At 45.5% G+C, this 26,398-nt stretch overlaps 1 protein-coding gene across 1 annotated transcript in view; it reads right to left on the minus strand.

The window, feature by feature from the left end:
* Window positions 1–21,474: 21,474 nt before the first annotated feature.
* The window catches only part of DAP (death associated protein), a 61,251-nt gene continuing 56,327 nt past the window's right edge, over window positions 21,475–26,398 (minus strand). Inside the window, exons 3-4 of the mRNA XM_007188254.3 lie at window positions 24,856–24,898; window positions 21,475–23,401 (exon numbers count right to left, since the gene is read on the minus strand). Of these exons, the coding sequence (XP_007188316.1) occupies window positions 23,288–23,401; window positions 24,856–24,898 (157 nt within the window). The 3' untranslated portion in view covers window positions 21,475–23,287. The remainder of the gene's footprint in view (window positions 23,402–24,855; window positions 24,899–26,398) is intronic.

Consider the following 26,398-nt stretch of genomic DNA (forward strand, 5'->3'; position numbering starts at 1 on the left):
CGGTGTGATACTTGGATAAACCTAAGTGTGTGTACAGAAAATGATACAACGATACCAGTGTTTTTAATGTTACTTATTTTGATCAAAATAGGCGTGCACTTCCTTCATCTGACATGCTTTTATTTTTCACGTTTCAAAAGTAAGACTTTTAAATTCATGAGCTATCTGTGAATACCTCTGCACGTGTTAAAATAATCTTTTTACATTCTGCCTCTTCTCAGAAGTACCCACTGGTAGGGAGGCATCCTTCAGCTGTGTTTCTGTGGATTTATTTACCTGTGTATATAGAAACAAATTTAGTTTTGTTATTTATTTATTATTATTATATAATATGTTATATATTATATAATATAATATACATTATATAATATAATTTTTTGCCTTGTTAATCTCTGTCTTTTTTTTTAAACATCTTTATTGGAGTATAATTGCTTTACAGTGGTGTGTTAGTTTCTGCTTTATAACAAAGTGAATCAGTTATACATATACGTATGTTCCCATATCTCTTCCCTCTTGCATCTCCCTCCCTCCCACCCTCCCTATCCCACCCCTCTAGGTGGTCACAAAGCACAGAGCTGATCTCCCTGTGCTATGTGGTTGCTTCCCACTAGCTAGCTATTTTACTATAATTTATTTTTGTTCATTTAGTTTATTTTTTATTAGTTGATTTACAATGTTGCATTAGTTTCAGGTGTACAGCAAAGTGATTCAGATATAGATACCCTTTTTCAGTATAAAGTATATATATATACTTTTTCAGATTCTTTTCCATTATAGATTATTACAAGATACGGAGTATAGTTCCCTGTGCTATACAGTAGGTCCTTGTTGTTCATCTGTTTTAAATGTAGTAGTGTGTATCCGTTAATCCCAAGCTTCTAATTTCTCTCTCTGCCCCTTTCCCTTTAGTAATCATAAGTTTGTCTTCCATGTCTGTGGGTCTATTTCTGTTCTGTAAATAAGTTCATTTGTATCATTTTTTTTAGGTTCCACATATAAGTGATATCATGATATTTGTCATTTCTCTGTTTGACATAGAAATATATTTTTAATGTTTTCTCCCCTTCGTGTGATGTACAGGTAAGATAGTGTGGTATATACCGTTTCACCCAGTGTTCTTGTTGATTGCTGTGTAGTATTCCTCAGGAGAGCTGCACTGTGGTACATTTAACCATGACCTCATGATGGACTATTACAGTATTTTCAGTTCTTACCACTTGTAAGTAATGAAGAGCCTTCATCTGACTTACCTATTTGTATACACAAGTGAATGTTTCTCTAAGACAAGCGTGTAGAAGTGGGACTTGCCAGGTAGAAGGGAAGATGAATTTTATTTCAGTAGTCACTGCTGCGTTGCCCTTTTCAAAGCCTGATGAATATTCACCTGTCGGCAATGGACAAAAGAGGCCCCTTTCCCCCTGCAGCAGCACTTGCTGTTTGCCAGTCTGATGGTTAAGAAATTGTATCTCATTTTAATTGCCCCAGTTACTGGTTAAGTAGAGCATCTTTTCATGTGTCTTTTGACCATTTTTATTTCCTGTTTTAAAATTTTCTTATATATATCTGTTTCTCATTTTTTAAAAAATTACCCTTTGGTGTCATTTTTGCTGATTTATGGGAGTTTGCTATAAATTTTGAGTCAGTTCTTTGACACATACGGCATTTTTTTTCTCCCATTTTATCACTTACCTTTAAGGTATCTTGTGTAAAAGTCTTAAATTTTGATTTAGTCAAACTTGCCAAACTTTTTAGTTTATATTTGCATTTCTTATTTAAGAAGGCCTTTCCTACCCCAAATCAACATTTTTCTTCTATAGTTTTATCTAATGATTTGTAGCTACTTTTTAAAAAGACATTCATACACAATTCATCTTTTCAGTAAGTTTAGATGGGACTAAAGTCAAACAGCTCCTATTTATTTGGGAAGTTCTATTCAGCAATTGAAAAATCTGATGTCTGACACGTTAAAAACCATAATTTTAGTCATTAAATTCTACTCATCCAGAATCGTAATTATTAAGGAAGGACCTAAATAGGAAGTCAAATTTTAAATAAAGTTTTGTTCTAGGCCAAGATTGTTATTGGAGATTATTTGTATTTATTGTTGTGAAAGACAAATGATGTGAAGGTAATATACAAGGAACTGTCCTTATTAGAAAATCTGAGAACTAGGGATGTCCCTGTCGGTCCAGTGGTTAGGACTCTGTGCTTCCACAGGTTCGATCCCTGGTCGGGGAACTAAGATCCTGCAATCCAAGAGGCACGGCCAAAAAAAGAAAGAAAATCTGAGAACTGACATGAAAAGTGAGGGAGGTGGTCTTTATTCCCCCGACTGAACCTGCGTCGAGCGCCCTGAGGCTCTAAGAAGCACAGATGGACGGATGCTCTTCCCGTCCGGCGGCCCGGCCCCAAGAGCAGTGCATCTGCACAGGGCAGTCGTGCGGTCAAGAACGTTGCCCCTTGAGGACCTCGAGGGCTTCTGCAAGCAGCCCTTCACGTGGTCACCAGCTCCCAGCAGGTCACTCCGGCTGTCTCCCTTGATAACCTGGCTGGTTTCCAGCCAGGGACGTGAAAGGTGGTCCGAAAACCCCCAGTCTGCCGACAAAACCAGCTTTGATGTGCAGATTGCTCAGGTAAACTGTTAGCTCAACCGCAGCTCCCAGTGCCAGGGGGCCACGCCCCCTGCAGCAGGGACAGCCGATCACAAGCATGGGCCAGCCGCCCTGCCCACTCGACATCCTCTGCCTGGTCATCCCGCCCAAGCTCATTACTGCTCTCACTTAAAAACCCCCAAACCTAACAAGATGTTAATACATTTTCCTGGATAAAAGAAATTGTAAGTATATAAATGAAACTCAAATCCACCTTGCTATTTCAAAAGCATGACACAAAATCAAGAAGTCAGGTAGCTGCAAGGATAGGACATCAATTTTTCATGAGCTCTTAGAAGCTTTATTAGGGCCAAGAGCCAAGCTGAGAAGCTGGGCCAGGAGGGCCCCTCTCTGGGCCATCAGAGACCAGAGGGTTTGGGAACATGGGTTGTGATGGGGAAGTTGTCACCCTACAGTGAAAAAGGTTGCAGAATGTCCCCACTCCCCGGCAAAGGAGTCCCTTAGCCATCCCATGGCCCCTTCACTCCCTGCCGCTGGGGGTTGGGGGACCAGCTTTGACCTTCTAACCTGAGTGATCATTGAAAGGTGCAGACTCGATGTCCTTCCTGACCAAACTCCATTGGAACGGGCTTCCCTTGGTTGAAGGGCCTGATGCCCTCTGTAGGGTGAAAGGTCATAGGTTGGGGGTCGAAGAAGCCACCCCTGCCTGCCTTCCCTCCCACTGCTGTGCAGGCGCTGGGCCCATCCTGAGCCCCAGCCTGTGGTTCTCTAACTCTACACGTTCCTAGTCCTGGACTCCGGCCAGGTGACTCTGGAGAGATTTGGGCAACCCTCGTGTTCCCCCTGAGCTGGCAGATGGCCCTCTGCGGTTGGGTAAAGCAATGGTGCTTGAAGGGCCGGGGTTCCCGGGACAGACAGCACCAGCGCCACCTGGAAAATTTTCAGAAATACACCTTCTCAGGCCGAACCTGTATTGGTTTCATGTGATTGCTGCGACAAATCACCTGGATGGCTTCAAGCAACTGACATGTATTCCCTCGCAGTTCGGGAGGCCAGATGTTTGAAATCGCTGTGTCAGAAGGGCCATGCTCCCTCTGAAATCTCCAGGGGAGGATACTTCCTCACCTCTTCTGGCTCCTGGCAGTTGCCAGCAATCCTTGGCGTTCCTTGGCTTGTGGCAGCCTCCGCCTGCCTCCGTCACCACACGGCCGGCTTCCTTCTGTGTGCCTGTGTCCACACTTCCCACTTTTTATAAGGCCACCCGTCACTGGATTAGCACCCACCCGTCACTGGATTAGCACCCGCCCACCTTAACAGAGTATGACCTTGTTCTAACTTAATTACATATGCAAAGACCCTGTTTCCAAATAAGGTCACATTCACAGGGACTTAGAGTAAAACCTTTCAGGGGGACACAATTCCACCTACACCACCACCCAAGCTACTGAGCCAGAGACGCTGCGAGTCTGGGAGTGCACCCTCCCTAACTCTGCACGCCCGCCGGGCTCCCACCCAACACTCACGCTCTCTCCCACCTTGCTGACCACGGGGGTCATGTCATTACCATCCCTTCCCTCCAACCCAGTCCCCACCCTACCCCTGAAGGCTAGAAGCCGGTTCCATCCTGGGGACCCTTCTCTGCCCCCCCTGCCTGGGCCATCTCAACAGCTCATGGCTTTAAATGCCAGCTAGAGGCTGCCGACCTTCAGCTGTGCCCTTGACCAGCACCTCTAGGCCAGGGGCCCACAGCCCACAGTTCAAATCCAGCCACTGCCTGTTTCTGTCAATGCAACTGTATTGAAACACAGCCCTGCTCGCTCAATGACATATTGTCTATGGTGGTTTTCACTCTCCAAGGGCACAGTGGAGTAGCTGTAACGGAGGCCGTATGCTCACAAAGCCTAAAGTGCTGACTGTCTGAACCTGTACAGAGAAAGCTTGCTGACACCTGCCTGGGCACCAGTCCCACAGGTGGTGGATGCTTCCATCTGGTGTGGAGTAGGCACTGAAGGCCTAATGTGCCCAGACAGCTCTTCTTTTTTTTTTTTTTTTTAAATAATTGAGATATAATGGACATAAAACATTATATTGGTTTCAGGTGTACAACATAATGATTTGCTGTTTGTAGGTATTGCAAAACGATGGCCACAACGTCTAGCTCACATCCATCACTACACATAGTTATAATGTTTTTTCTTGTGATGAGAATTTTTAAGATCCACTCTCCTTAGCAACTTTCAAATACACAGCACAGGATTATTAACTATAGTCCCCATGCTGTCCGTTACAGCCCATGACTTATTATTTTATAACGGGAAGTTTGTGGCTTTGGACCCCTTCACCTGTTTCACGTCCTGCTCCACGTCCTGCCTCTGGTCACCACCAGTCTGTTCTCTGTACCCGTGAGCTGGGTTTTTTGCTCTCCATTTGTTTTCTTACATTCCTCATACCAGTGAGATTAGACAGTATTCGTTTCTCTCTGACTTACTTCGTTTAGCGTAATGGGTGGGACTCCCAGGTGAGTGAGGGGAGCTCTGAACACTGCCCCTTCTCCCGCCCCATCTCCGCACCCACCCCGTCGCTTCCCATCGGCTCTGAGAGCTCCTCGACTTTACAGAGGCCACACCCATGACCTGCCAAGCCTTTCCATCCTGAGACTGAAAGTACGGTTACAGCTGGTTCCTGCACCAAATGTACTTAGTGTCCTCCAGACCAAAGCCCCTACGCCCCACGGAGGCAGGACCAGAGAGAGACGAGCCTCACTTCGCTCTCCGTTTCCGCCCCGGGACAGCCTTGAGGGCTGAGGCTGAGCCTCCGTCCACGGGTTATCCAGGGTATCGAGGGCCTCCCCACCTGGGCTGTGCTGCCTTCTGAGCTGCTCTCTGTGCGTCTCTGGAGATCGTTCCTGGGGCCCGAGCTCTGTCGCTGGGAGATGAGCAGGGGCTGGAGGAAGCTTGAAACACACCTGGGGCAGCCGTCCGGCCCTCACTTCCTCTGCGCGGGAGTCACGGAACTGACCGGCCATCAGCTGCTTCCCACTGGCAGCGGGGGGTGGTGGTGGCCGTCCTGCTACCAGATGCCTCTCGGGACGTTGCTGATTAGATCCTATCGATGAGGGCGCTGGTGTTTAACTAGGAGAACGTTAAGTGACAGCGGAAACGAGCTAGATCGGCTCGGTAGAAGCAGCAATGTGGAAAATACTCTGCGCTATCAGACTCAGCCTGTCTCTCCTCCCAGAAAAGCATACGGGGAAGAAGATGCTCCGCTTGCTTAATTAAACCAAATGACAGTAGGCATATTCAAAGCTGTGTGGGGAAGGGTCTCTGGAGACTGACAGACAAAGGTCTGGTCCTGGAAGGGTCTCTGGAGACTGACAGACAAAGGTCTGGTCCTGGCTTTGCTACATGTTTTCTTTGTGATCCTGGCAGGGTAGTCATTTCCTTGCAGAAGAATGGGTCTCTGTGTGAATGCTACACACCCTGCCTGGTGCCCGTCCTGGGCACAGGGATGCCGGGGGCCACTCTGAGCACAGACTCCGTGCTCATGACCTTGACTGACAGTCCTCAAGGGCTCTCCATCTCTTCTCTGCCTCCATGCCCAGCAGGTGATCAGGAATGTCTCTCAAGAGCCCCAGTGACTCCCTACGGAAGGTAGATCAGCATAATATGGCCGGCAGTGGGGATGAGGCGAGATGCGTGTTTGAAAGGCCCTCTGAGTGCTAGTATCTTCCGCAGGGAGAATCAGGCCAGAGCCCTTCAGCCCCAGGTCCTGTGTGAGCCCCAGTTCTGGCGAGGTGCCTCAGACCACACATGGTCTCCGAGCAGGTGGAGAGGTGATCTCAGCTCACACTGCAATCGTGGTCTTGTGGACTCTGACTTGTGCTTGACTTAGTTGCTGTGGTGTCCTCAGTGCCCAGAACAGTGTCCCAGACTGTCTGGGTCAAGATCTTTCCAACCATGGTGAGAAGGAAGAAGGGTAGCCCCAAGGATATATAATGGATTTCTCCCCAGAGCATAAGTGAAGCCTGGCTAAGAGGTCCATCCTCAGGAGGAGAACTTAGAGCTGCATTTCCATGCAGTGAAAGTGAAATCTAGTCTTTCAAGATATTTACCCTTTCCTAATCTGGCCCAGTGAAGACCTTCAAGAAGAATGGGTTTCAAATTTCTCCTAGGGTTACCCATCCTGAGAGCAGCACCTAGACGTCTCTGAGGTGTCAATCAGGGTTTGACAACCAGAGCACCTTACTGTTCCTCCAACTCTGGGGGCTCTACTGTCACCTGGGGTGACATTTGCTGGTTGATGGGAACTGTATAAGCAGAGGGACATCTGAACTCTTCTGTAAGGAGACAGAGAACACCAGAGATGGCCTGCTGGTCAGAGGGTGGCGATGGAAATTAGATGGGTGGGGGATGAATTAAGTGTGGAAATGACAGTGGAGTGTTCTGATCTTTAAAGATTGGTGGTGGAAAGCATAGAAGTTGGTGTCAGATTGATCTTAGCTTTGCCATCTACTACTTATATAAATTATTTTTACCACACTAGGCCTTAGTTTCCTCGTCTGTATAATAGCAATAATAACAATGTCTACTAAGTAGAGTTGCTATGAGTTCCTGGTACATAGTAAGTGCTCAATAAGGTGAGAAGGATGGCAGTGGTGGTGATGATAGTGATGATGATGGTGGTGATATGATGATGTTGGTGGTAATGATGATGGTGATAGTGGTGTTGGTGATGATGATGGTGGAGGTGGTGAAAGTGATGAGGATTATGATGATGACGGTGATGATGATGATGGTGGTGGTGATAGTGATGATGATGGTGGTCATGATGATGGTGGTGGTGGTGGTAGTGATGGTGATGAGGATGAGGATGAGGATGATGGTGGTGGTGATGATGGTGATTTAGGCTCAGAATCTCTTCCTGTGGGTAATCTGTCTACTTGGATGCTTTTGTGATTCATGAAAATAGTCACTCCGGTTAAGTTTATATAGTTTAAACAAAGTGTTAATTAGTAAATGTCCATTTATCATGTCTTCTTATGTTCTGGTTATCTAATTGTCCTTGAAAACTACTTGCTTATCAAACTAATGCCAGTTCTCATTCTTAGATGTTGCAGTTTTGTGCCTGCAAATTAATAATCTTTTTTTTTAAACATCTTTATTGAAGTATAATTGCTTTACAATGGTGTGTTAGTTTCTGCTTTATAACAAAGTGAATCAGTTATACATATACATATGTTCCCATATCTCTTCCCTCTTGCATCTCCCTCCCTCCCACCCTCCCTATCCCACCCCTCTAGGTGGTCACAAAGCACCGAGCTGATCTCCCTGTGCTATGCGGCTGCTTCCCACTAGCTATCTATTTTACATTTGGTAGTGTATATATGTCCATGACACTCTCTCACCCTGTCACATCTCACCCCTCCCCCTCCCCATATCCACAAGTCCATTCTCTAGTAGGTCTGTGTCTTTATTCCCGTCTTGCCACTATGTTCTTCATGACTTTTTTTTTTCCCTTAGATTCCATATATATGTGTTAGCATACTGTATTTGTTTTTCTCTTTCTGACTTACTTCACTCTGTATGACAGACTCTAACTCCAACCACCTCATTACAAATACCTCCATTTCATTTCTTTTTATGGCTGAGTAATATTCCATTGTATATATGTGCCACATCTTCTTTATCCATTCATCCAATGATGGACACTTAGCTTGCTTCCATGTCCTGGCTATTGTAAATAGAGCTGCAATGAACATTTTGGTACATGACTCTTTTTGAATTATGGTTTTCTCAGGGTATATGCCCAGTAGTGGGATTGCTGGGTCGTATGGTAGTTCTATTTTTAGTTTTTTAAGGAACCTCCATACTGTTCTCCATAGTGGCTGTATCAATTTACATTCCCACCAACAGTGCAAGAGGGTTCCCCTTTCTCCACACCCTCTCCAGCATTTATTGTTTCTAGATTTTTTGATGATGGCCATTCTGACCGGTGTGAGATGATACCTCATTGTAGTTTTGATTTGCATTTCTCTAATGATTAATGACGTTGAGCATTCTTTCATGTGTCTGTTGGTAATCTGTATATCTTCTTTGGAGAAATGTCTATTTAGGTCTTCTGCCCATTTTTGGATTGGGTTGTTTGTTTTTTTGTTATTGAGCTGCATGAACTGCTTGTAAATCTTGGAGATTAATCCTTTGTCAGTTGCTTCATTTGCAAATATTTTCTCCCATTCTGAGGGTTGTCTTTTGGTCTTGTTTATGGTTTCCTTTGCTGTGCAAAAGCTTTTAAGTTTCATTAGGTCCCATTTGTTTATTTGTGTTCTTATTTCCATTTATCTAGGAGCTGGTTCAAAAAGGATCTTGCTGTGATTTATGTCATAGAGTGTTCTGCCTATGTTTTCCTCTAAGAGTTTGATAGTGTCTGGCCTTACACTTAGGTCTTTAATCCATTTTGAGTTTATTTTTGTGTATGGTGTCAGGGAGTGTTCTAATTTCATACTTTTACATGTACCTGTCCAATTTTCCCAGCACCACTTATTGAAGAGGCTGTCTTTTCTCCATTGTATATGCTTGCCTCCTTTATCAAAGATAAGGTGACCATATGTGCGTGGGTTTATCTCTGGGCTTTCTTTCCTGTTCTATTGATCTATATTTCTGTTTTTGTGCCAGTACCATACTGTCTTGATTAGTGTAGCTTTGTAATATATTCTGAAGTCAGGGAGCCTGATTCCCCCAGGTCCATTTTTCATTCTCAAGATTGCTTTGGCTAATCAGGGTCTTTTGTGTTTCCATACAAATTGTTCAATTTTTTTTTCTAGTTCTGTGAAAAATGCCAGTGGTAGTCTGATAGGGGTTGTATTGAATCTGTAGATTGCTTTGGGTAGTAGAATCATTTTCACAATGTTGATTCTTCCAATCCAAGAACATGGTATATCTCTCCATCTATTTGTATCATCTTTAATTTCTTTCATCAGTGTCCTATAATTTTCTGCATACAGGTCTTTTGTCTCCTTAGGTAGGTTTATTCCTAGATATTTTATTCTTTTTGTTGCAATGGCAAACGGGAGTGTTTTCTTAATTTCACTTTCAGATTTTTCATCATTAGTATATAGGAATGCAAGAGATTTCTGTGCATTAATTTTGTATCCTGCTACTTTACCAAATTCATTGATTAGCTCTAGGAGTTTTCTGGTAGCATCTTTAGGATTCTCTATGTATAGTATCATGTCGTCTGCAAACAGTGACAGCTTTACTTCTTCTTTTCCGATTTGGATTCCTTTTATTTCTTTTTCTTCTCTGATTGCTGTGGCTAACACTTCCAAAACTATGTTGAATAATAGTGGTGAGAGTGGGCAACCTTGTCTTGTTCCTGATCTTAGTGGAAATGGTTTCAGTTTTTCACCATAGAGGACAATGTTGGCTGTGGGTTTGTCATATATGGCCTTTATTATGTTGAGGAAAGTTCCCTCTATGCCTACTTTCTGCAGGGCTTTTATCATAAATGGGTGTTGAATTTTGTCGAAAGCTTTCTCTGCATCTATTGAGATGATCATATGGTTTTTCTCCTTCATTTTTTTAATATGATGTATCACGTTGATTGATTTGCATATATTGAAGAATCCTTGCATTCCTGGAATAAACCCCACTTGATCATGGTGTATAATCCTTTTAATGTGCTGTTGGATTCTGTTTGCTAGTATTTTATTGAGGATTTTTGCATCTATGTTCATCAGTGATATTGGCCTGTAGTTTTCTTTCTTTGTGACATCTTTGTCTGGTTTTGGTATCAGGGTGATGGTGGCCTCGTAGAATGAGTTTGGGAGTGTTCCTCCCTCTGCAATATTTTGGAAGAGTTTGAGAAGGATAGGTGTTAGCTCTTCTCTAAATGTTTGATAGAATTCGCCTGTGAAGCCATCTGGTCCTGGGCTTTTGTTTGTTGGAAGGTTTTTAATCACAGTTTCAATTTCAGTGCTTGTGATTGGTCTGTTCATATTTTCTATTTCTTCCTGGTTCAGTCTCGGCAGGTTGTGCATTTCTAAGAATGTGTCCATTTCTTCCAGGTTGTCCATTTTATTGGCATAGAGTTGCTTGTAGTAATCTCTCATGATCGTTTGTATTTCTGCTGTGTCAGTGGTTACTTCTCCTTTTTCATTTCTAATTCTATTGATCTGAGTCTTCTCCGTTTTTCTCTTGATGAGTCTGGCTAATGGTTTATCAATTTTGTTTATCTTCTCGAAGAACCAGCCTTTAGTTTCATTGATTTTTGCTCTTGTTTCCTTCATTTCTTTTTCATTTATTTCTGATCTGATCTTTATGATTTCTTTCCTTCTGCTAGCTTTGGGGTTTTTTTGTTCTTCTTTCTCTAATTGCTTTAGGTGCAAGGTTAGGTTGTTTATTCGAGATGTTGCCTGTTTCTTGAGGTAGGCTTGTATTGCTATAAACTTCCCTCTTAGCACTGCTTTTGCTGTGTCCCATAGGTTTTGGGTCATCGTGTCTCCATTGTCATTTGTTTCTAGGTATTTTTTGATTTCCCCTTTGATTTTCTTCAGTGATCACTTCGTTATTAAGTAGTGTATTGTGTAGCCTCCATGTGTTTGTATTTTTTACAGATCTTTTCCTGTAATTGATATCTAGTCTCATAGCGTTGTGGTCGGAAAAGATACTTGATACGATTTCAATTTTCTTAAATTTACCAAGGCTTGATTTGTGACCCAAGATATGATCTATCCTGGAGAATGTTCCATGAGCACTCGAGAAAAATGTGTATTCTCTTGTTTTTGGGTGGAATGTCCTATAAATATCAATTAAGTCCATCTTGTTTAATGTATCATTTAAAGCTTGTGTTTCCTTATTTATTTTCATTTTGGATGATCTGTCCATTGGTGAAAGTGGGGTGTTAAAGTCCCCTACTATGATTGTGTTACTGTCGATTTCCCCTTTTATGGCTGTTAGTATTTGCCTTATGTATTGAGGTGCTCCTATGTGGGGTGCATAAATATTTACAATTGTTATACCTTCCTCTTGGATCAATCCCTTGATCATTATATAGTGTCCTTCTTTGTCTCTTGTAATAGTCTTTATTTGAAAGTCTATTTTGTCTGATATGAGAATTGCTACTCCAGCTTTCTTTTGATTTCCATTTGCATGGAATATCTTTTTCCATCCCCTCACTTTCAGTCTGTAGGTGTCTCTAGGTCTGAAGTGGGTCTCTTGTAGACAGCATATATATGGGTCTTGTTTTTGTATCCATTCAGCCCGTCTGTGTCTTTTGGTGGGAGCATTTAATCCATTTACATTTAAGGTGATTATCAATATGTATGTTCCTATTCCCATTTTCTTAAATATTTTGGGTTTGTTATTGTAGGTGTTTTCCTTCTCTTGTGTTTCTTGCCTAGAGAAGTTCCTTTAGCATTTGTTGTAAAGCTGGTTTGGTGGTGCTGAACTCTCTCAGCTTTTGCTTGTCTGTAAAGGTTTTAATTTCTCCATCAAATCTGAATGAGATCCTTGCTGGGTAGAGGAACCTTGGTTGTAGGTTTTTCTCTTTCATCACTTTAAGTATATCCTGCCACTCCCTTCTGGCCTGCAGAGTTTCTGCTGAAAGATCAGCTGTTAAGCTTATGGGGATTCCCTTGTGTGTTATTTGTTGTTTTTCCCTTGCTGCTTTTAATATGTTTTCTTTATATTTAATTTTTGATAGTTTGATTAATATGTGTCTTGGCGTGTTTCTCCTTGGATTTATCTTGTATGGGACTCTCTGTACTTCCAGGACTTTATTAACTATTTCCTTTCCCATTTTAGGGAAGTTTTTTTGTTTTTTAATTTTTATTTATTTATTTATGGCTGTGTTGGGTCTTCATTTCTGTGCGAGGGCTTTCTCTAGTTGCGGCAAGTGGGGGCCACTCTTCATCGCGGTGCGCGGGCCTTTCACTATCGCGGCCTCTCTTGTTGCAGAGCACAGGCTCCAGACGCGCAGGCTCAGTAATTGTGGCTCACGGGCCTAGTCGCTCCGCGGCATGTGGGATCTTCCCAGACCAGGGCTCGAACCCGTGTCCCCTGTATTGGCAGGCAGATTCTCAACCACTGCGCCACCAGGGAAGCCCTAGGGAAGTTTTCAACTATAATCTCTTCAAATATTTTCTCAGTCCCTTTCTTTTTCTCTTCTTCTTCTGGGACCCCTATAATTCGAATGTTGGTGCGTTTAATGTTGTCCCAGAGGTCTCTGAGACTGTCCTCAGTTCTTTTCATTCTTTTTTCTTTATTCTGCTCTGCAGTAGTTATTTCCACTATTTTATCTTCCAGGTCACTTATCCGTTCTTCTGCCTCAGTTATTCTGCTATTGATCCCGTCTAGAGTATTTTTAATTTCATTTATTGTGTTTTTCATCGTTGCTTGGTTCCTCTTTAGTTCTTCTACGTCCTTGTTAAATGTTTCTTGCATTTTGTCTATTCTATTTCCAAGATTTTGGATCATCTTTACTATCATTATTCTGAATTCTTTTTCAGGTAGACTGCCTATTTCCTCTTCATTTGTTAGGTCTGGTGTATTTTGACCCTGCTCCTTCATCTGCTGTGTGTTTTTTTGTCTTCTCATTTTGCTTATCTTACTGTGTTTGGGGTCTCCTTTTAACAGGCTGCAGGTTCATAGTTCCCGTTGTTTTTGGTATCTGTCCCCAGTGGCTAAGGTTGGTTCAGTGGGTTGTGTAGGCTTCCTGGTGGAGGGGACTAGTGCCTGTGTTCTGGTGGATGAGGTTGGATCTTGTCTTTCTGGTGGGCACGTCCACGTCTGGTGGTGTGTTTCGGGGTGTCTGTGGCCTTATTATGATTTTAGGCAGCCTCTCTGCTAATGGATGGGGCTGTGTTCCTGTCTTGCTAGTTGTTTGGCATAGGGTGTCCAGCACTGTAGCTTGCTGGTCGTTGAGTGAAGCTGGGTCTTGATGTTGAGATGGAGATCTCTGAGAGATTTTCGCCGTTTGGTATTATGTGGAGCTGAGAGGTCTCTTGTGGAGCAGTGTCCTGAAGTTGGCTCTCCCACCTCAGAGGCACAGCCCTGATGCCTGAGTGGAGCACCAAGAGCGTTTCATCCACACAGCTCAGAATAAAAGGGAGAAAAAATAGAAAGAAAGAGGATAAAATAAAATAAAGCTATTATAATAAAAAAATAAGAAAAAAATTAAGAATGAATTTATTAAGAAATTTTTTTTTAATTTTTAAAAATACATGTATTAATTTTTTATAATAAAAAATAAGAAAAAAATTGTTAAGAAAAATAATTTTTAATTTTTTAAAATAAAAAATATGAAAAAACTAATTAAATTTTTTTTTAATATTTAAAAATAGCAAATAAGGTAAAAATTATTAAGAAAACATTTATTAGGAAAAATTTTTTTAAGTAAAAACAAAAAAACAAAAAAAACAAAAACAAAAAACAAAAAACGGACGGACCTAACCCTAGGACTAATGGTGAAAGCAAAGCTATACAGACAAAATCTCACCCAGAAGCATACACATATACACTCACAAAAAAAGGAAAAGGGGAAAAATTAATATATCCTTCTCCCAAAGTCCACCTCCTGAATTTGGGATGATTCGTTGTCTATTCAGGTATTCAACAGATGCAAGCACATCAAGTTGATTGTGGAGCTTTAATCCGCTGCTCCTGAGGCTGCTGGGAGAGATTTCCCTTTCTCTTCTTTGTTCGCACAGCTCCTGGGGATCAGCTTTGGATTTGGACCCGCCTCTGCGTGTAGGTCGCCTGAGGGCGTCTGTTCTTTGCTCACACAGGACGGGGTTAAAGGAGCAGCTGCTTCGGGGGCTCTGGCTCACTCAGGCGGGGGGAGGGAGCGGTACGGAGGAGGCGGGGTGCGCCTGCGGCGTCAGAGGCCAGCGTGACGTTGCAGCAGCCCGAGGTGCGCCGTGCGTTCTCCCGGGAAACTTGTCCCCAGATCACGGGACCCTGGCAGTGGCGGGCTGCACAGGCTCCCGGGAGGGGCGGTGTGGAGAGTGACCTGTGCTCGCACACAGGATTTTTGGAGGCGGCAGCAGCAGCCCCAGCGTCTCACACCCGTCTCTGGGGTCCGCGCTGATGGTCGCAGCTCGCGCCCGTCTCTGGAGTTCATTTAGGCGGCGCTCTGAATCCCCTCTCCTCGAGCACCAGGAAACAAAGAGGTAAGAAAAAGTCTCTTGCCTCTTCGGCAGCTGCAGACCTTTTCCCGGACTCCCTCCCGGCTAGCTGTGGTGTGCTAACCCCTTCAGGCTGTGTTCATGCTGGCAACCCCAGTCCTCTCCCTGAGATCCGACCGACCGCAGCCCGAGCCTCAGCTCCCAGCCCCGCCTGCCCCGGCGGCTGAGCAGACAAGCCTCTCGGGCTGGTGAGCGCTGCTCGGCACTGATCCTCCGTGCGGGAACCTCTCCGCTCTGCCCTCCGCACCCCTGTGGCTGCGCTCTCCTCTGTGGCTCCAAAGCTTCCCCCCTCCACCACCCGCAGTCTCCGCCCGTGAAGGGGCTTCCTAGTGTGTGGAAACCTTTCCTCTTTCACAGCTCCCTCCCACTGGTGCAGGCCCCGTCCCTATTCTTTTGTCTCTGTTGTTTCATTTTTCTTTTGCCCTACCCAGGTACGTGGGGAGTTTCTTGCCTTTTGGGAGGTCTGACGTTTTCTGCCAGCGTTCAGTGGGTGTTCTGTAGGAGCAGATCCACGTGTAGATGTATTTCTACTGTATCTGTGGGAAGGAAGGTGATCTCTGCGTCTTACTCTTCCGCCATCTTGCCCAGACCTCCCAAATTAATAATCTTTAGTTTTGTTGTTGTTTCACAGGAAAACTTTTTTTGGGAGATCCTTTTGATATGTTAAGAGCCTTTATGAGGACAGTTAAATGACTTACCCTATTAAGTTGAAACAAATTATTATTAAGTCAGAAAAAGCTTTAGCTGTGAAACCCAAACAATAAATATATGAGGGACTTTATTAGTTATTTTAACTGGCATGGTGGGCTAAGGGCTGTTAAGTATACATGACGTGACATTATATGTAATTTGAGGGGGTTCCCTTATTATGCTGTATGGAAACCTCACTATGGTTACCCCAAACACTGTTTCTTAGGTTTTGGGGTTTTTTTTGGTTATTGTTGTTTTTGTTCAGAGATCCTTTCTACTCTTAAAATCTCCCTTCTTAGGTCCAGTGTGTATTTGGCTGAGAGGTGGCACTTGTCAGGACGTGGGTTTCTCACACTGGTCGCATTAGGTGAGGATGGACATTCACCCACAGCACTCTGGTTTCCAGTTTTCAGATAGACTGAGAAGGTCCGGGAACCACCAACACTTTAATAGCCTTTCTGGTTCTGATATGATACATCTGATGCTTGTTAACTTTGGTGACCGGGATTGAGATGAGTCTCCCCCCAGCTGAAAGTACTGCTCATTTACACTGAATGACTTGGGTAGTCCCACACGGCTTCCCCCATTAGTAATGGCACCCTGACAAATCACGCTTTTGGGAAGTGACTGAGCCTGACAGTTGCTAGCCAAGTGACGTACAGAGGCCTCAGCGTCCTTGGCACCCAAGGTAGAGAATTTTGTGACAAAGCATGTGACTTTTGCAAACTTTTGTTCCATGAAATTTGTTTTTTATATGCCTTGTGATGTAATCTAGTGGTACATGGTGCAGCTAAAAGTAGAACCAAGTCATTGAACATTTTCAGTACCGAGGGACGTCAGCCTCCCAGGTCTACAATCTAGGTAGTGTGGAGTTATGGGTAAGTTCCAGGGGTAAGAAGTGGCCACATTCCCAAGAGTTCACAGCTAGCCTCAGTCCTTCTGAGATAGAAACAAGGATTTGAGGAGGGGCGGCGGAGGGGTTGGGGGGGGGGAGCTATGCTAGGAGACGGGGATACAGGAGGAGGACACAGCCCCGGGTTGAAGGCGAGCTTCACCCACGCAAGTTTCCCCTCTGGCCAGTCAGGCTTAGCTGCTCGCTCTGCAGACACTCATTTTCCTCTTCTGCTTCCTGCTCCGCCACGCTTACTGACAGCTCTGAGGTTAATCAGCTTGAGACACACTCGGTCTATTTTGGAAAATAGGCTACAATTGTTTGGAGTGGAGTTTCTATATAGATCTTCTTTGGAAAACATCAAAGTAGCTGAGCCAAAAGGCTGTTTGTCCCGCCTGCCCTGGGTGTGTGAAGCCACCCAGGGAAACTCATCTCTGCTCCTCTTTGTATCCGTGTCTGAGAAAACAGTCATTATGCTGTAGAGCTGTTGCACGTTCTCCCTGGAGGAAAAGGCTTGCTTTATCTAGAATTTTCCATGGCATCCAGGAGCAAATCTGCATCATAGCAATTTGTTGTTTTCTGCTCCAGGGACTGAAAAGCATATACAAGCTTGAGCTACTTTAGCTGCTTCCACAAAATGTGCCCTTGTCACTGACACCCATGTAAAACTTTTTTCAGGATTCAAGGATGAGGGGAATTTGCCTTTAATTGTTTAATTGCATTACTATAAGAACAGGACCAATAGAGTTCCTCAACCTCGGTACTGCTGACGTTTTGGTCTGGATACTTCTTTGTTGCAGGGGCAGTCCTGCACATGGTAGGATTTTTATGAGTATCCCTGGCCTCCACTCACTAGATGCTACCTGCTAGCATTCCCCTCCCCTCTAATCCCCAGTTGTGACAACCAAAGATGTCTTCAGACATCACCCGGTGTTCTCTGGGGCTAACATTGCCCACACACCCCACCCTTCCAGTGGAAATCACTGCCCTCGAGATAATGAAGATCCTTACTAATACTCCAAGCGCATCCCATGCTCTCAATGCATCTCTATTTAAAGATGACACAAATGGGTTTCTGGTTAATTTGCACAGAAGCTGAGCCCTTGTGCTATAAAATGTTGAACTCTCCTTTTTAGGTGACCCTCGGCAGCACAGAATGACAAAGCTGAAATGTAATCAAAAAGCTCGTTCAAGGCTCCTGGGTAGAGTCCCAAATCCTCCAGATTATATCAGTTCATTATATTAAATCATGTCGGGTCTTTTCTAGTGGACAAATAGGATTTTTTTAAAGCATGGCAGTTGGATTTATAATAATATTTAGGATTAAAAGGGAGGATGAGGGAAAAATTATTTTCTCTTGTCATGAATGCCCTTAATTGAATTTTAGAATGTCTGTTTGTAAGAGCAAGTTAAATGTGAGACAGAATGTAGTAAAGATGGGGACTTCCCTGGTGGTGCAGTGGTTAAGAATCCACCTGCCAATGCTGGGGACATGGGTTTGAGCCCTGGTCTGGGAAGATCCCACATGCCGCAGAGCAACTAAGCCCGTGTGCCACAACTACTGAAGCCTGCACACCTAGAGCCCGTACTTCGCAACAAGAGAAGCCACCACAATGAGAAGCCTGTGCACTGCAATGAAGAGTAGCCCCCGCTCACCACAACTAGAGAAAGCCCACGTGCAGCAACGAAGACCCAACACAGCCAAAAATTTAAAAAGATAAAAAAATAAAAAATAAATTAAAAAAAAGAATGTAGTGAACATGTGCAGATGCTTCCACGTGGTCAAAGTAAAAACAGATCCAAGATGCTCAAGGATTCCCAAGAAAAATGAGCTACAGTAAACTCTTGTGATGGTTCATTTTATGTGTCAACTTGGCTGGGCCATGATGCCTAGATATTTGGTCAAACACTATTCTGGATGTTTCTGTGAGGGTGTTTTTGGTTGAGATTCACATTTAAATCAGTGAACTCTGAGTGAAGCTGTTTACCTTCCATAATGTAGGTGGGCCTCATCCAATCAGTTGAAGGCCTGAAGAGAACACAAGACTGTCCTCCTCAGAGAAGAGTGAATGCTGCCAGCAGAATGTCTTTGGACTTGAACTGCATTGGCTCTTCTCCCCGCTGGCCCACCCTGAAGATTTTGGACTTGTAAGCCTCCATAATCACATGAACCAATTCTTTAAATCTCTTTATCTATCTTCCATCTATCTATCATCTACCTGTTTCTTTATATCTATTATATCTATCCATCTATCTATCATCTACCTAGTTCTTTATATCTATCTATATCTATCATCTATCAATCATCTATCTATCCATCTATCCATCTATCATCTATCCATCTATCCATCTATCTATATCTATCTATCTATCATCTATCTATCAATCACCTATCTATCATGTCTACCTATCATCTATCATCTATCCATCATCTATCTATATCTATCATCTATCTATCATCTATCCATCTATCTATCCATCCATCACCTATCGATCTATCATCTATCTATCCATCCATCTATCCATCTATCCATCCATCACCTATCTACCTATCATCTATCCATCTATCCATCCATCCATCCATCCATCTATCCATCCATCCATCACCCATCCCCTGTTGCTCTCTCTGGAGAGCCCTGGCTAACACACCTGCTGAGGCTATTTCCAGTGCCCAGCATTTCCTGTTAACCACCACCATCCCCTCACCTTCTCTCCGCTCTTCAAGAGCGTATGGCTGTAGACGCCTCCTGGGAGGGTTACGAAATGCTTGTTTTTTTGTTGTTTTTGTTTTTATACTGCAGAGGCAGCAGGATGCCAAGTCTTGGGGAAGAAAAGTTTACTTTGGGGTTTGTAGAGGGAAGCATTTAACCAGCATGGCTGCTGTGAAGTTAGAAAAAGCTGCAGGACCGCAGAAGAACCCCACAGACCGCAGAGGCAAGAGGCAGATGTTTTAAAAAGAATTCATTGATTAAAAACCCTCTGGGTCTGGCAGTATCTCCCCACCCCCCGGCCCTCCCCACTGCCCTGCCCTTTCTCGCGGTGCCTGAGCCGATGCCCATAGGGGTCGGGCAGTCCCTCCACATCACATGGGCCTGTCACACCTGCAGCCTTGCTCCTGAGCACACACGGGCTCGCTGCATCCACACCCGGCTTGTGGAACAGTCAGGACCAGGTCCGGGAGCAGGATCGTTTCTCCACATCTTCATCAACGCTTGTTATTATTTGGATTTTTGATCCTAGCCATCTTCGTGGGTGTGAAGTTGTATCTCACTGTGATTTCGATTTGCATCTCTCTGGTGACTCATGATATCGAGCACCTTTCAGGTATTTATTGGCCATTTGTGTATCTTCCCTGGACAAATGTTGGCTAACAATGACTCTGGACCCTGGGCACCGAGCTTCAGTCTTCCCATCTGTAAAATGGGACGACCACTACCCATGCAGCACTCTTACAAAAGACAAGATGTAGGCTGTAGAAACTCTGTTACTCTGATCTCAGGACACGTGCAGTTGAGAGCTGCAGTCTCAGGAGCTACTGAAACTGGGGGTAGACAGCCCGCCGTAGCCTGGGGGCACCCATCCCTTGGCACCTCTGCCCTGCTCTCCTCCCCTTACCCCTGCACACAGGCTTTGACTGCTCCGTGGCCAGCAACACTGTAACAAAATCTGTGGCGGGTGAAGCCTTCTCATAGTAAAGCTCATTCAGGAAAGCAATTTACCAAATGAACAGCTGTTCAAATGGTGTGAGCTGGGAGCTAGGTTTCTGGCTTTTCAGCACATGATTGATGTCCTGAGTTGAATAGTGTCTCCCCCAGAAGACATTTCGGGTCCTAATCCCCAGTGTCTGTGAATACGACCTTATTTGGAAACAGGGTCCTTGCAGATCTAATTTGTTGAGATGAGGTCACACTGGATCAGGGTGGGCACTGGTCCAGCGACCGTTGTCCTTGAAGAGGAAGGAAATTTGGACACAGATACACAAGAAGACGTCCATGTGACAACAGAAGCAGAGATTGGATTTATGCTGCGACAAGTCGATGATCGCCAAGCATTGCCAGCAGCTGCCAGAAGCGGAAGGGGCCAAGAATGACCATCACCTGGAGCCTTCTGGGGGAATATGGTCCTGCCCACACCTTGATTGCAAACTTCTAGCATCCAGAGCTGTGAGGTAACACGTTTCCATTGTTTTAAGCCACCCAGTGTGTGGTACTTTGTTATGGTGGCAATGGGGAACTAACACAGGTGACAGTGACGTTAGTAACAACGTGCAAAAGCCCTGGGGTGGAGGGGGGATTCTGCTCCACAGTGAGTGTGTTTGGCATTTCTATTCATATTTATGTACCGAGAACGACTCTCTACCCAGTGACACTAAATGCATTAAGACCCTCATTCCATCCTCGAGTTACTGGATTGGCCAAAAAGTTCATTCGGGTTCGCCTGTAAGATGTTACAGAAAAAAACCTGAATGAACTTCTTGGCCAACCCAACAGTAAGGGAGATGGATGCGTGAATACAAACTGCAGCGTCCAGAGGTGACCCTAAGGGCTAAGGAGAGGTGAGGGTTGTTGGGAGATGCAGACTCTGGCCATACCTGCCATCCCCAGGCTCAGGGTTGCCAGGCTGCCCCCCAGGTCCTCATCAGGTGAAAACACCTCAAAGTCTCTCCCAACTCAAATCTGTAGTCTGATTCTGGATCTTGAGGTTTAATGATTGTGATTATTTTCTCATCCTGCTCATAAAAGTTCCAGAAGACCTTTGGATAAATTAGCTTATTTATCAAAAGCTGCTCACAGCCATCCCTAGGCTTACTACTAATCATTCCTTCTAAGTCTGTTCCCAAAGGGCCTTCCTAACACGGGGCCAGCTGCTGAACCCAAGGAATGCGTTTTAATCAACTGCATTAAGCTTTTCCATTTTATGACATTTTAAAGTAGAGGATTAGACTCAAGGTGCCTGCTGTCCAATAGTTTGGCTTTGTGTCTGGGAAACAATTTGTGAAAATACCCCTCATTTTTGCATGTTCGTATTTCTATTGAAACCATCTGGCAACTCTAGTAAAATGAAAAGGAAGTCTCTGAGATGTAAGAAAAAACAAACCATGAGAAGAAATGCAGGAGCTTTATTATAATCATTATTATTCTTGAGGTTAACCATTGATAAACTCATTCAGAAGAACATTTTGCTTTCAGTGATCTACGGATACATGCCAGATGTAGCTAAAAGGACAAGAAAAATGCACCTTGGGAAACAGCACGGCAGGCCTGGCTGCCACACTAAGAAGTATCAAGGATGCGTCTTCGTTTCTGCAGCGGAGGGTGCAGTGGTCCACAGACTGACCTAGGGCTGCCTGCTCTCAGCATCCTTCCGAGATGCCGGCTCCAGGGGACGGCCGGGAGGAGGCTGCCCGCCCTGTCTGCATCTCTAAAAGCCAGCCTCAGTTTTTAGCAACATCTCAGCGATTAAGAAATACGAGAGGTGACTACACGGTGCCTTGAGGGTGAGACCCCGGCTGCCGCAAGTCAGTGAGATGGGAAACCAAACGGTGCCTTTAGGATGTGAAGTAGGGCTGGCTCTTTCCTTAGGGAAGGGTGAGAGCTGGGTCTGTGAGGTCTGTGTCACCTTTACCAGTCGCGGATGTGGAGCTGGAAAGGGCATCAGAAAGGCTGTGGTGTGCCCACTGCCGCCACTGCTGACCCCGCGGCAAACACCATGCTGGCAAGCGTGCCAGTTGGGCTGCACCCTCTCCCAAAGCACCTGCTCCGGGAGATTTGAACATCTGAGTAAACGAGCCCATTGGCTTTTCAGAAAAGCAGGGCACCCAATAGCCATCAGCCAGCGAGCAGTCTAAGGCAGCTCTGGGTAGGAAACCTGGGCAGAAAGCGTAGGATAATTTGAGAGGCCCAAGTGAACACGGGCCCAGGTACATGTGCCCTTGGGCAGAGGGAATTCCTGACACTTCGACTGATGGACGAACAGGCTTTTCTAGCTCAAATGGCACGTGGTAGTTCTACTTTTCCCTAGGGAGACGAAGGGCAGGTTCTCGTCTGGTCTTTCCACGTGGTCAATGCTTTTGCTCTAGTGTTCCAGAATCAGCTACGCATCTGTGCCTCCACCTGGTCAGTGCTCACTCCCAGAACTCAAGAGCAGCTCTAGAGGTGATTACTGAAAAAAATGAAGGTTTGCCTTGTTTTTGCGGCAAGCCTGTCTGGATGGTGGGGCAATGCAGGACTTGGGACCCACACTGAGAAACCTCATTCTGGAAGTATTCCCTTTGGGCAAATTTTTCAGCAAGATGACTCCTGGAATAAAAGAGCCGTTTCAAAGCTGTAAGCTTTTCCCTGGTTTTCCTGGGAGTGCTTGGTGTCGCCCTGTGCTGTGATCCCTCATCACACAAAGGAGAGAAACGCAGTGATGCTGTTACCTGTTTCCAAAGGCTCCCCTGCTCAGTTTTTCTGTAATTAATGCTCTCATCTCTTTCTCTCCCCACTAGGTATTAAGACTTATTGTCCTCTTACCGAAAAGCATGAAATGATTGAGTTTTCCCCTGACCTGATCTAACCCTCCCAAATTTGTGCCCGCTTGTTTTTAAGACCAGGGCAATTGACGAACCGGAACTGAAGCTAAACTCTGAACAATTCCATTTCACTCAAGTCTTAGCAAGTTCTGCTAAGGGCACTTGTAGTGCCACAGTGATTCTCAAACAGCACCTGCCAGGACTCCCTGGAAACAAGCATTGGGGTCTGATTCTAGCTTTAGATATGGAAATTCAAGGCAAAGGGAGGGGCGCTTTGCTTTTTCTTAAATTTCCCAGTGGAGCAGCGCCTTGAAGAAGATGCCAGTTCTCTTTGCTGGGGAAATACCAAGTGTCGGGGAACTGAGGCACGGCTGGTGAGGGCGCTGGGTCCTCGGCAGTCACTTGCGAGGCTGCTGGATGTGCTGTGTCCTCGGGGAAGAGTGCTTGTCTATGGAGGCGTGGGGCTTCTGGTGGGCCACCTGGGCGGCCGCCGGGGGGAAGTCCTTGTCGCCCTGGCGGGAGACACGGAAAGCACTGGTTCATCAACCGTGAACAGCTGAGTGAGTACGCGAGCAAGACCCAAACCCAGCATCTTCTGGCTTCCCTCTGGGGACGGGGCGGGTGGGTGATGGAGTGGGGAACCTGTCGGCAGGTAGAAGCCTGCCTCCTGGGACTGCTGGGGGTCCTGAAGCTGTCTGGAGAGCCCAAGCGGGCACCAAGGCCCGTGTCCCTTCCAGAAGGTGAGAAAGCTCGCTGCCCCTGCCGCCACGCCATGGGAGCAGGTACCACATGACGCGCTCAGAACTAAGCTGGGTGTTGGATGGCGTTCTTCTGCTAGAACAGTTCTTGTGATTTTTTTGAACTGAGGGGCAAGAAAGAACCAAATCCAGGGTCTTAAATTCAGATTTGCTGCCACAGCTGCGAGCTGGGCCTGGAGCACTCGTTGGGAAGGAAACACAACAGGGCAGGGCTGGAAGCTGTGAGATAAGCCAGATTCAACCAGCCGAGTCTCAGAGAAGGTACCCGGCTGCTTTTCAGGGAGGAATTGCCTTCTTGTGCATTTGGGACAGGGGCTGGGGTCCAGCCCACCCCGGGCCGGACAGAGCCATGGCGAGCTCTTGGCTGAGCCGTGGGGTGACCTCAGATTTGTGTGGACCTTTGATTTCCTCCCATGTAGTAGATGTGCCGTCCGTCTGTCCCAGGGTCCCTGGATGGCTGTGCTGAGGTGTCCCCACCAGTGGCATTTTCTTTACACATCATATGCTAAGGGCTCGAATGGGCTGTGAGCCGCAGATCGATGGATGGAATTAGTGCACTGTCCCCCAGATGGGGGCTTGCTGGGGGGAGGTCTGCGGTTACAGAAACGTTAGGTCTCACGAGAAGAGGGGGCTCTTGAAAGGCAAAGAGAGTGACCAAAACCCATCAGTTTGGTTCAGAGGGCAGCAACTACCTTCTGTAATGGGCCAGACAGTAAATATTTTAGGCTTTTCCGGTCATACTCTCTGCACTCTGCCAGTGCAGCACGAAAGGACCGTAGATGATATACATCCCTGAACAGCAAGGCTGTGTGCCACTAAAACTTTATCCAGGGACACAGAAATTTAAATTCCATGTAACCTTCACGTCACGCCGTATACTTCTTATTTCAAATTTTCAACCATTTAAAATGTAAAAACAGTCTCAGCTCACAGATCACCCTGAAACCCTCTGCTGACCCTGGCTGAGTCTGAAGAGAAGGGAGACGGGCGAGGACGGAGGAGAGGCAGCTGCGCCAGCTCGGGCCGTGGGCTCCGCGTCACCCCCGTCCCACCCGCCCCTGCTGGGCGGGTGCACAGGAGCACGCCCCGTGGACAGGGGGCGACTGACTGAGGGACCTCCGGACCTGGGCGGACAAGGGGGGCTGACTAAGGAGAGGAGGCGTCAGGACGTCGCGGCCGAGGCCCCGATGTGACGAGAGGGCTCTTACCCGGGCGATAACACCGGAGATGAACACGGTCGGCTTGGGCGGGCTGCAAGACAAGAAGGAGAAGGCACTGACCATCACGACTCACAGAAGAGGAGCACGCAGGAGACGCGCATGCGCAGACTGGTTTCAGGGCCGTGTGACAAACGAGGGCCCTCGGGAGGCAGTGGGAAGCGGGAGGCACACCTCTTCCTGTTATTTCATCACCTGGGCCCGCCGGCTGCTGCACGCAGGACACTAGCGGGTCCTCCTCCTCCGGAGGCTGAGCTCAGGCAGAGAGAGGAGAATGACTGTAGCAGACAGCGGGCGCGTCACCAAAGAGCCCTCTTTCGGTGTTTGGTTAATCCTTAAACTGTAACTGTGGGCAAGCGCAGTAGTTTTGGTCTCAAGAGATATGGACCCGGGCGCTCCCCGGAGCAGGGCGGGAGCAGGGTCATGCTGGATAAATGGGAGACTCCAACCAGGGAGCTTCCTGTCCTATGGGCTGAGGGGCTCCCCTTCCAGAGTCCTCGCAGAGTCCACGGCTTCCGGAAGCTTCTAACGGGTGAGATTCCAGAGCCAATGCAAAGCTCCTGGCCCCTAAAGGACCCCAAGTATTAAAAACATTTGGTCCTTTGTATATATGTACCACATCTTCTCTATCCAGTCCTCCACTGATGGACATTTAGGTTGCCTCTATGTCCTGGCTATTGTAAATAGTACTGCAGTGAACATTGGGGTGCATGTGTCTTTTTGAATTATGGTTTTCTCCAGATATATACAATGGAATATTACTCAGCCATAAAAAAGAATGAAATAATGCCATTTGCAGCAGCATGGAGGGACTTGGAGATTGTCATACTGAGTGAAGTAAGTCAGAGAAAGACAAATATCGTATGATTTCACTTATATGTGGAATCTAAAAAAAGGGTACAAATGAATTTATCTACAAAATTGAAACAGAGTTACAGATGTAGAAAACAAACTTATGGTTACCAGGGGGTAAGGGGGGTGGTGAATAAATTGGGAGATTGGGATTAACATATACACACTACTATATATAAAATAGATAACTAATAAGGACCTACTGTAGAGCACAGGGAACTCTACTCAATACTCTGTAATGACCTACATGGGAAAAGAATCTAAAAAAGAGTGGGTATATGTATATGTAAAATTGATTCACTTTGCTGTACACCTGAAACAAACACAACATTGTAAATCAACTATAATCCAATATAAATTAAAAAAAAAAAGTAAGGTCCTTGTGAAGCTCTTACCATTTCTTAACCTCTTTCATGGTACTAAGCTGGCCCATCCTGTCACCAATACCGAGGGGACGGAATATAGGACCAAAGCAGTACATGTTCATCGTTGAAAAGCAACAAGCCAAGCATGTTAAAACCACTTGTAGTTCTACCACCTGGAGATAACCACTGTTAACACGTGGGATGTGCTTCCAGCCTTCCTTTCTATGGATAGACAGATGCACTTGTTTTCTTCTTAAATTTCCGTTTTTCTTACCAAAAGAATCACCTTGTTTTGTAGTCTGCTTTCTGCACTTAGT

The sequence above is a fragment of the Balaenoptera acutorostrata genome, chromosome 2 (assembly GCF_949987535.1).
Source record: "Balaenoptera acutorostrata chromosome 2, mBalAcu1.1, whole genome shotgun sequence".
Taxonomy (NCBI): domain Eukaryota; kingdom Metazoa; phylum Chordata; class Mammalia; order Artiodactyla; family Balaenopteridae; genus Balaenoptera; species Balaenoptera acutorostrata.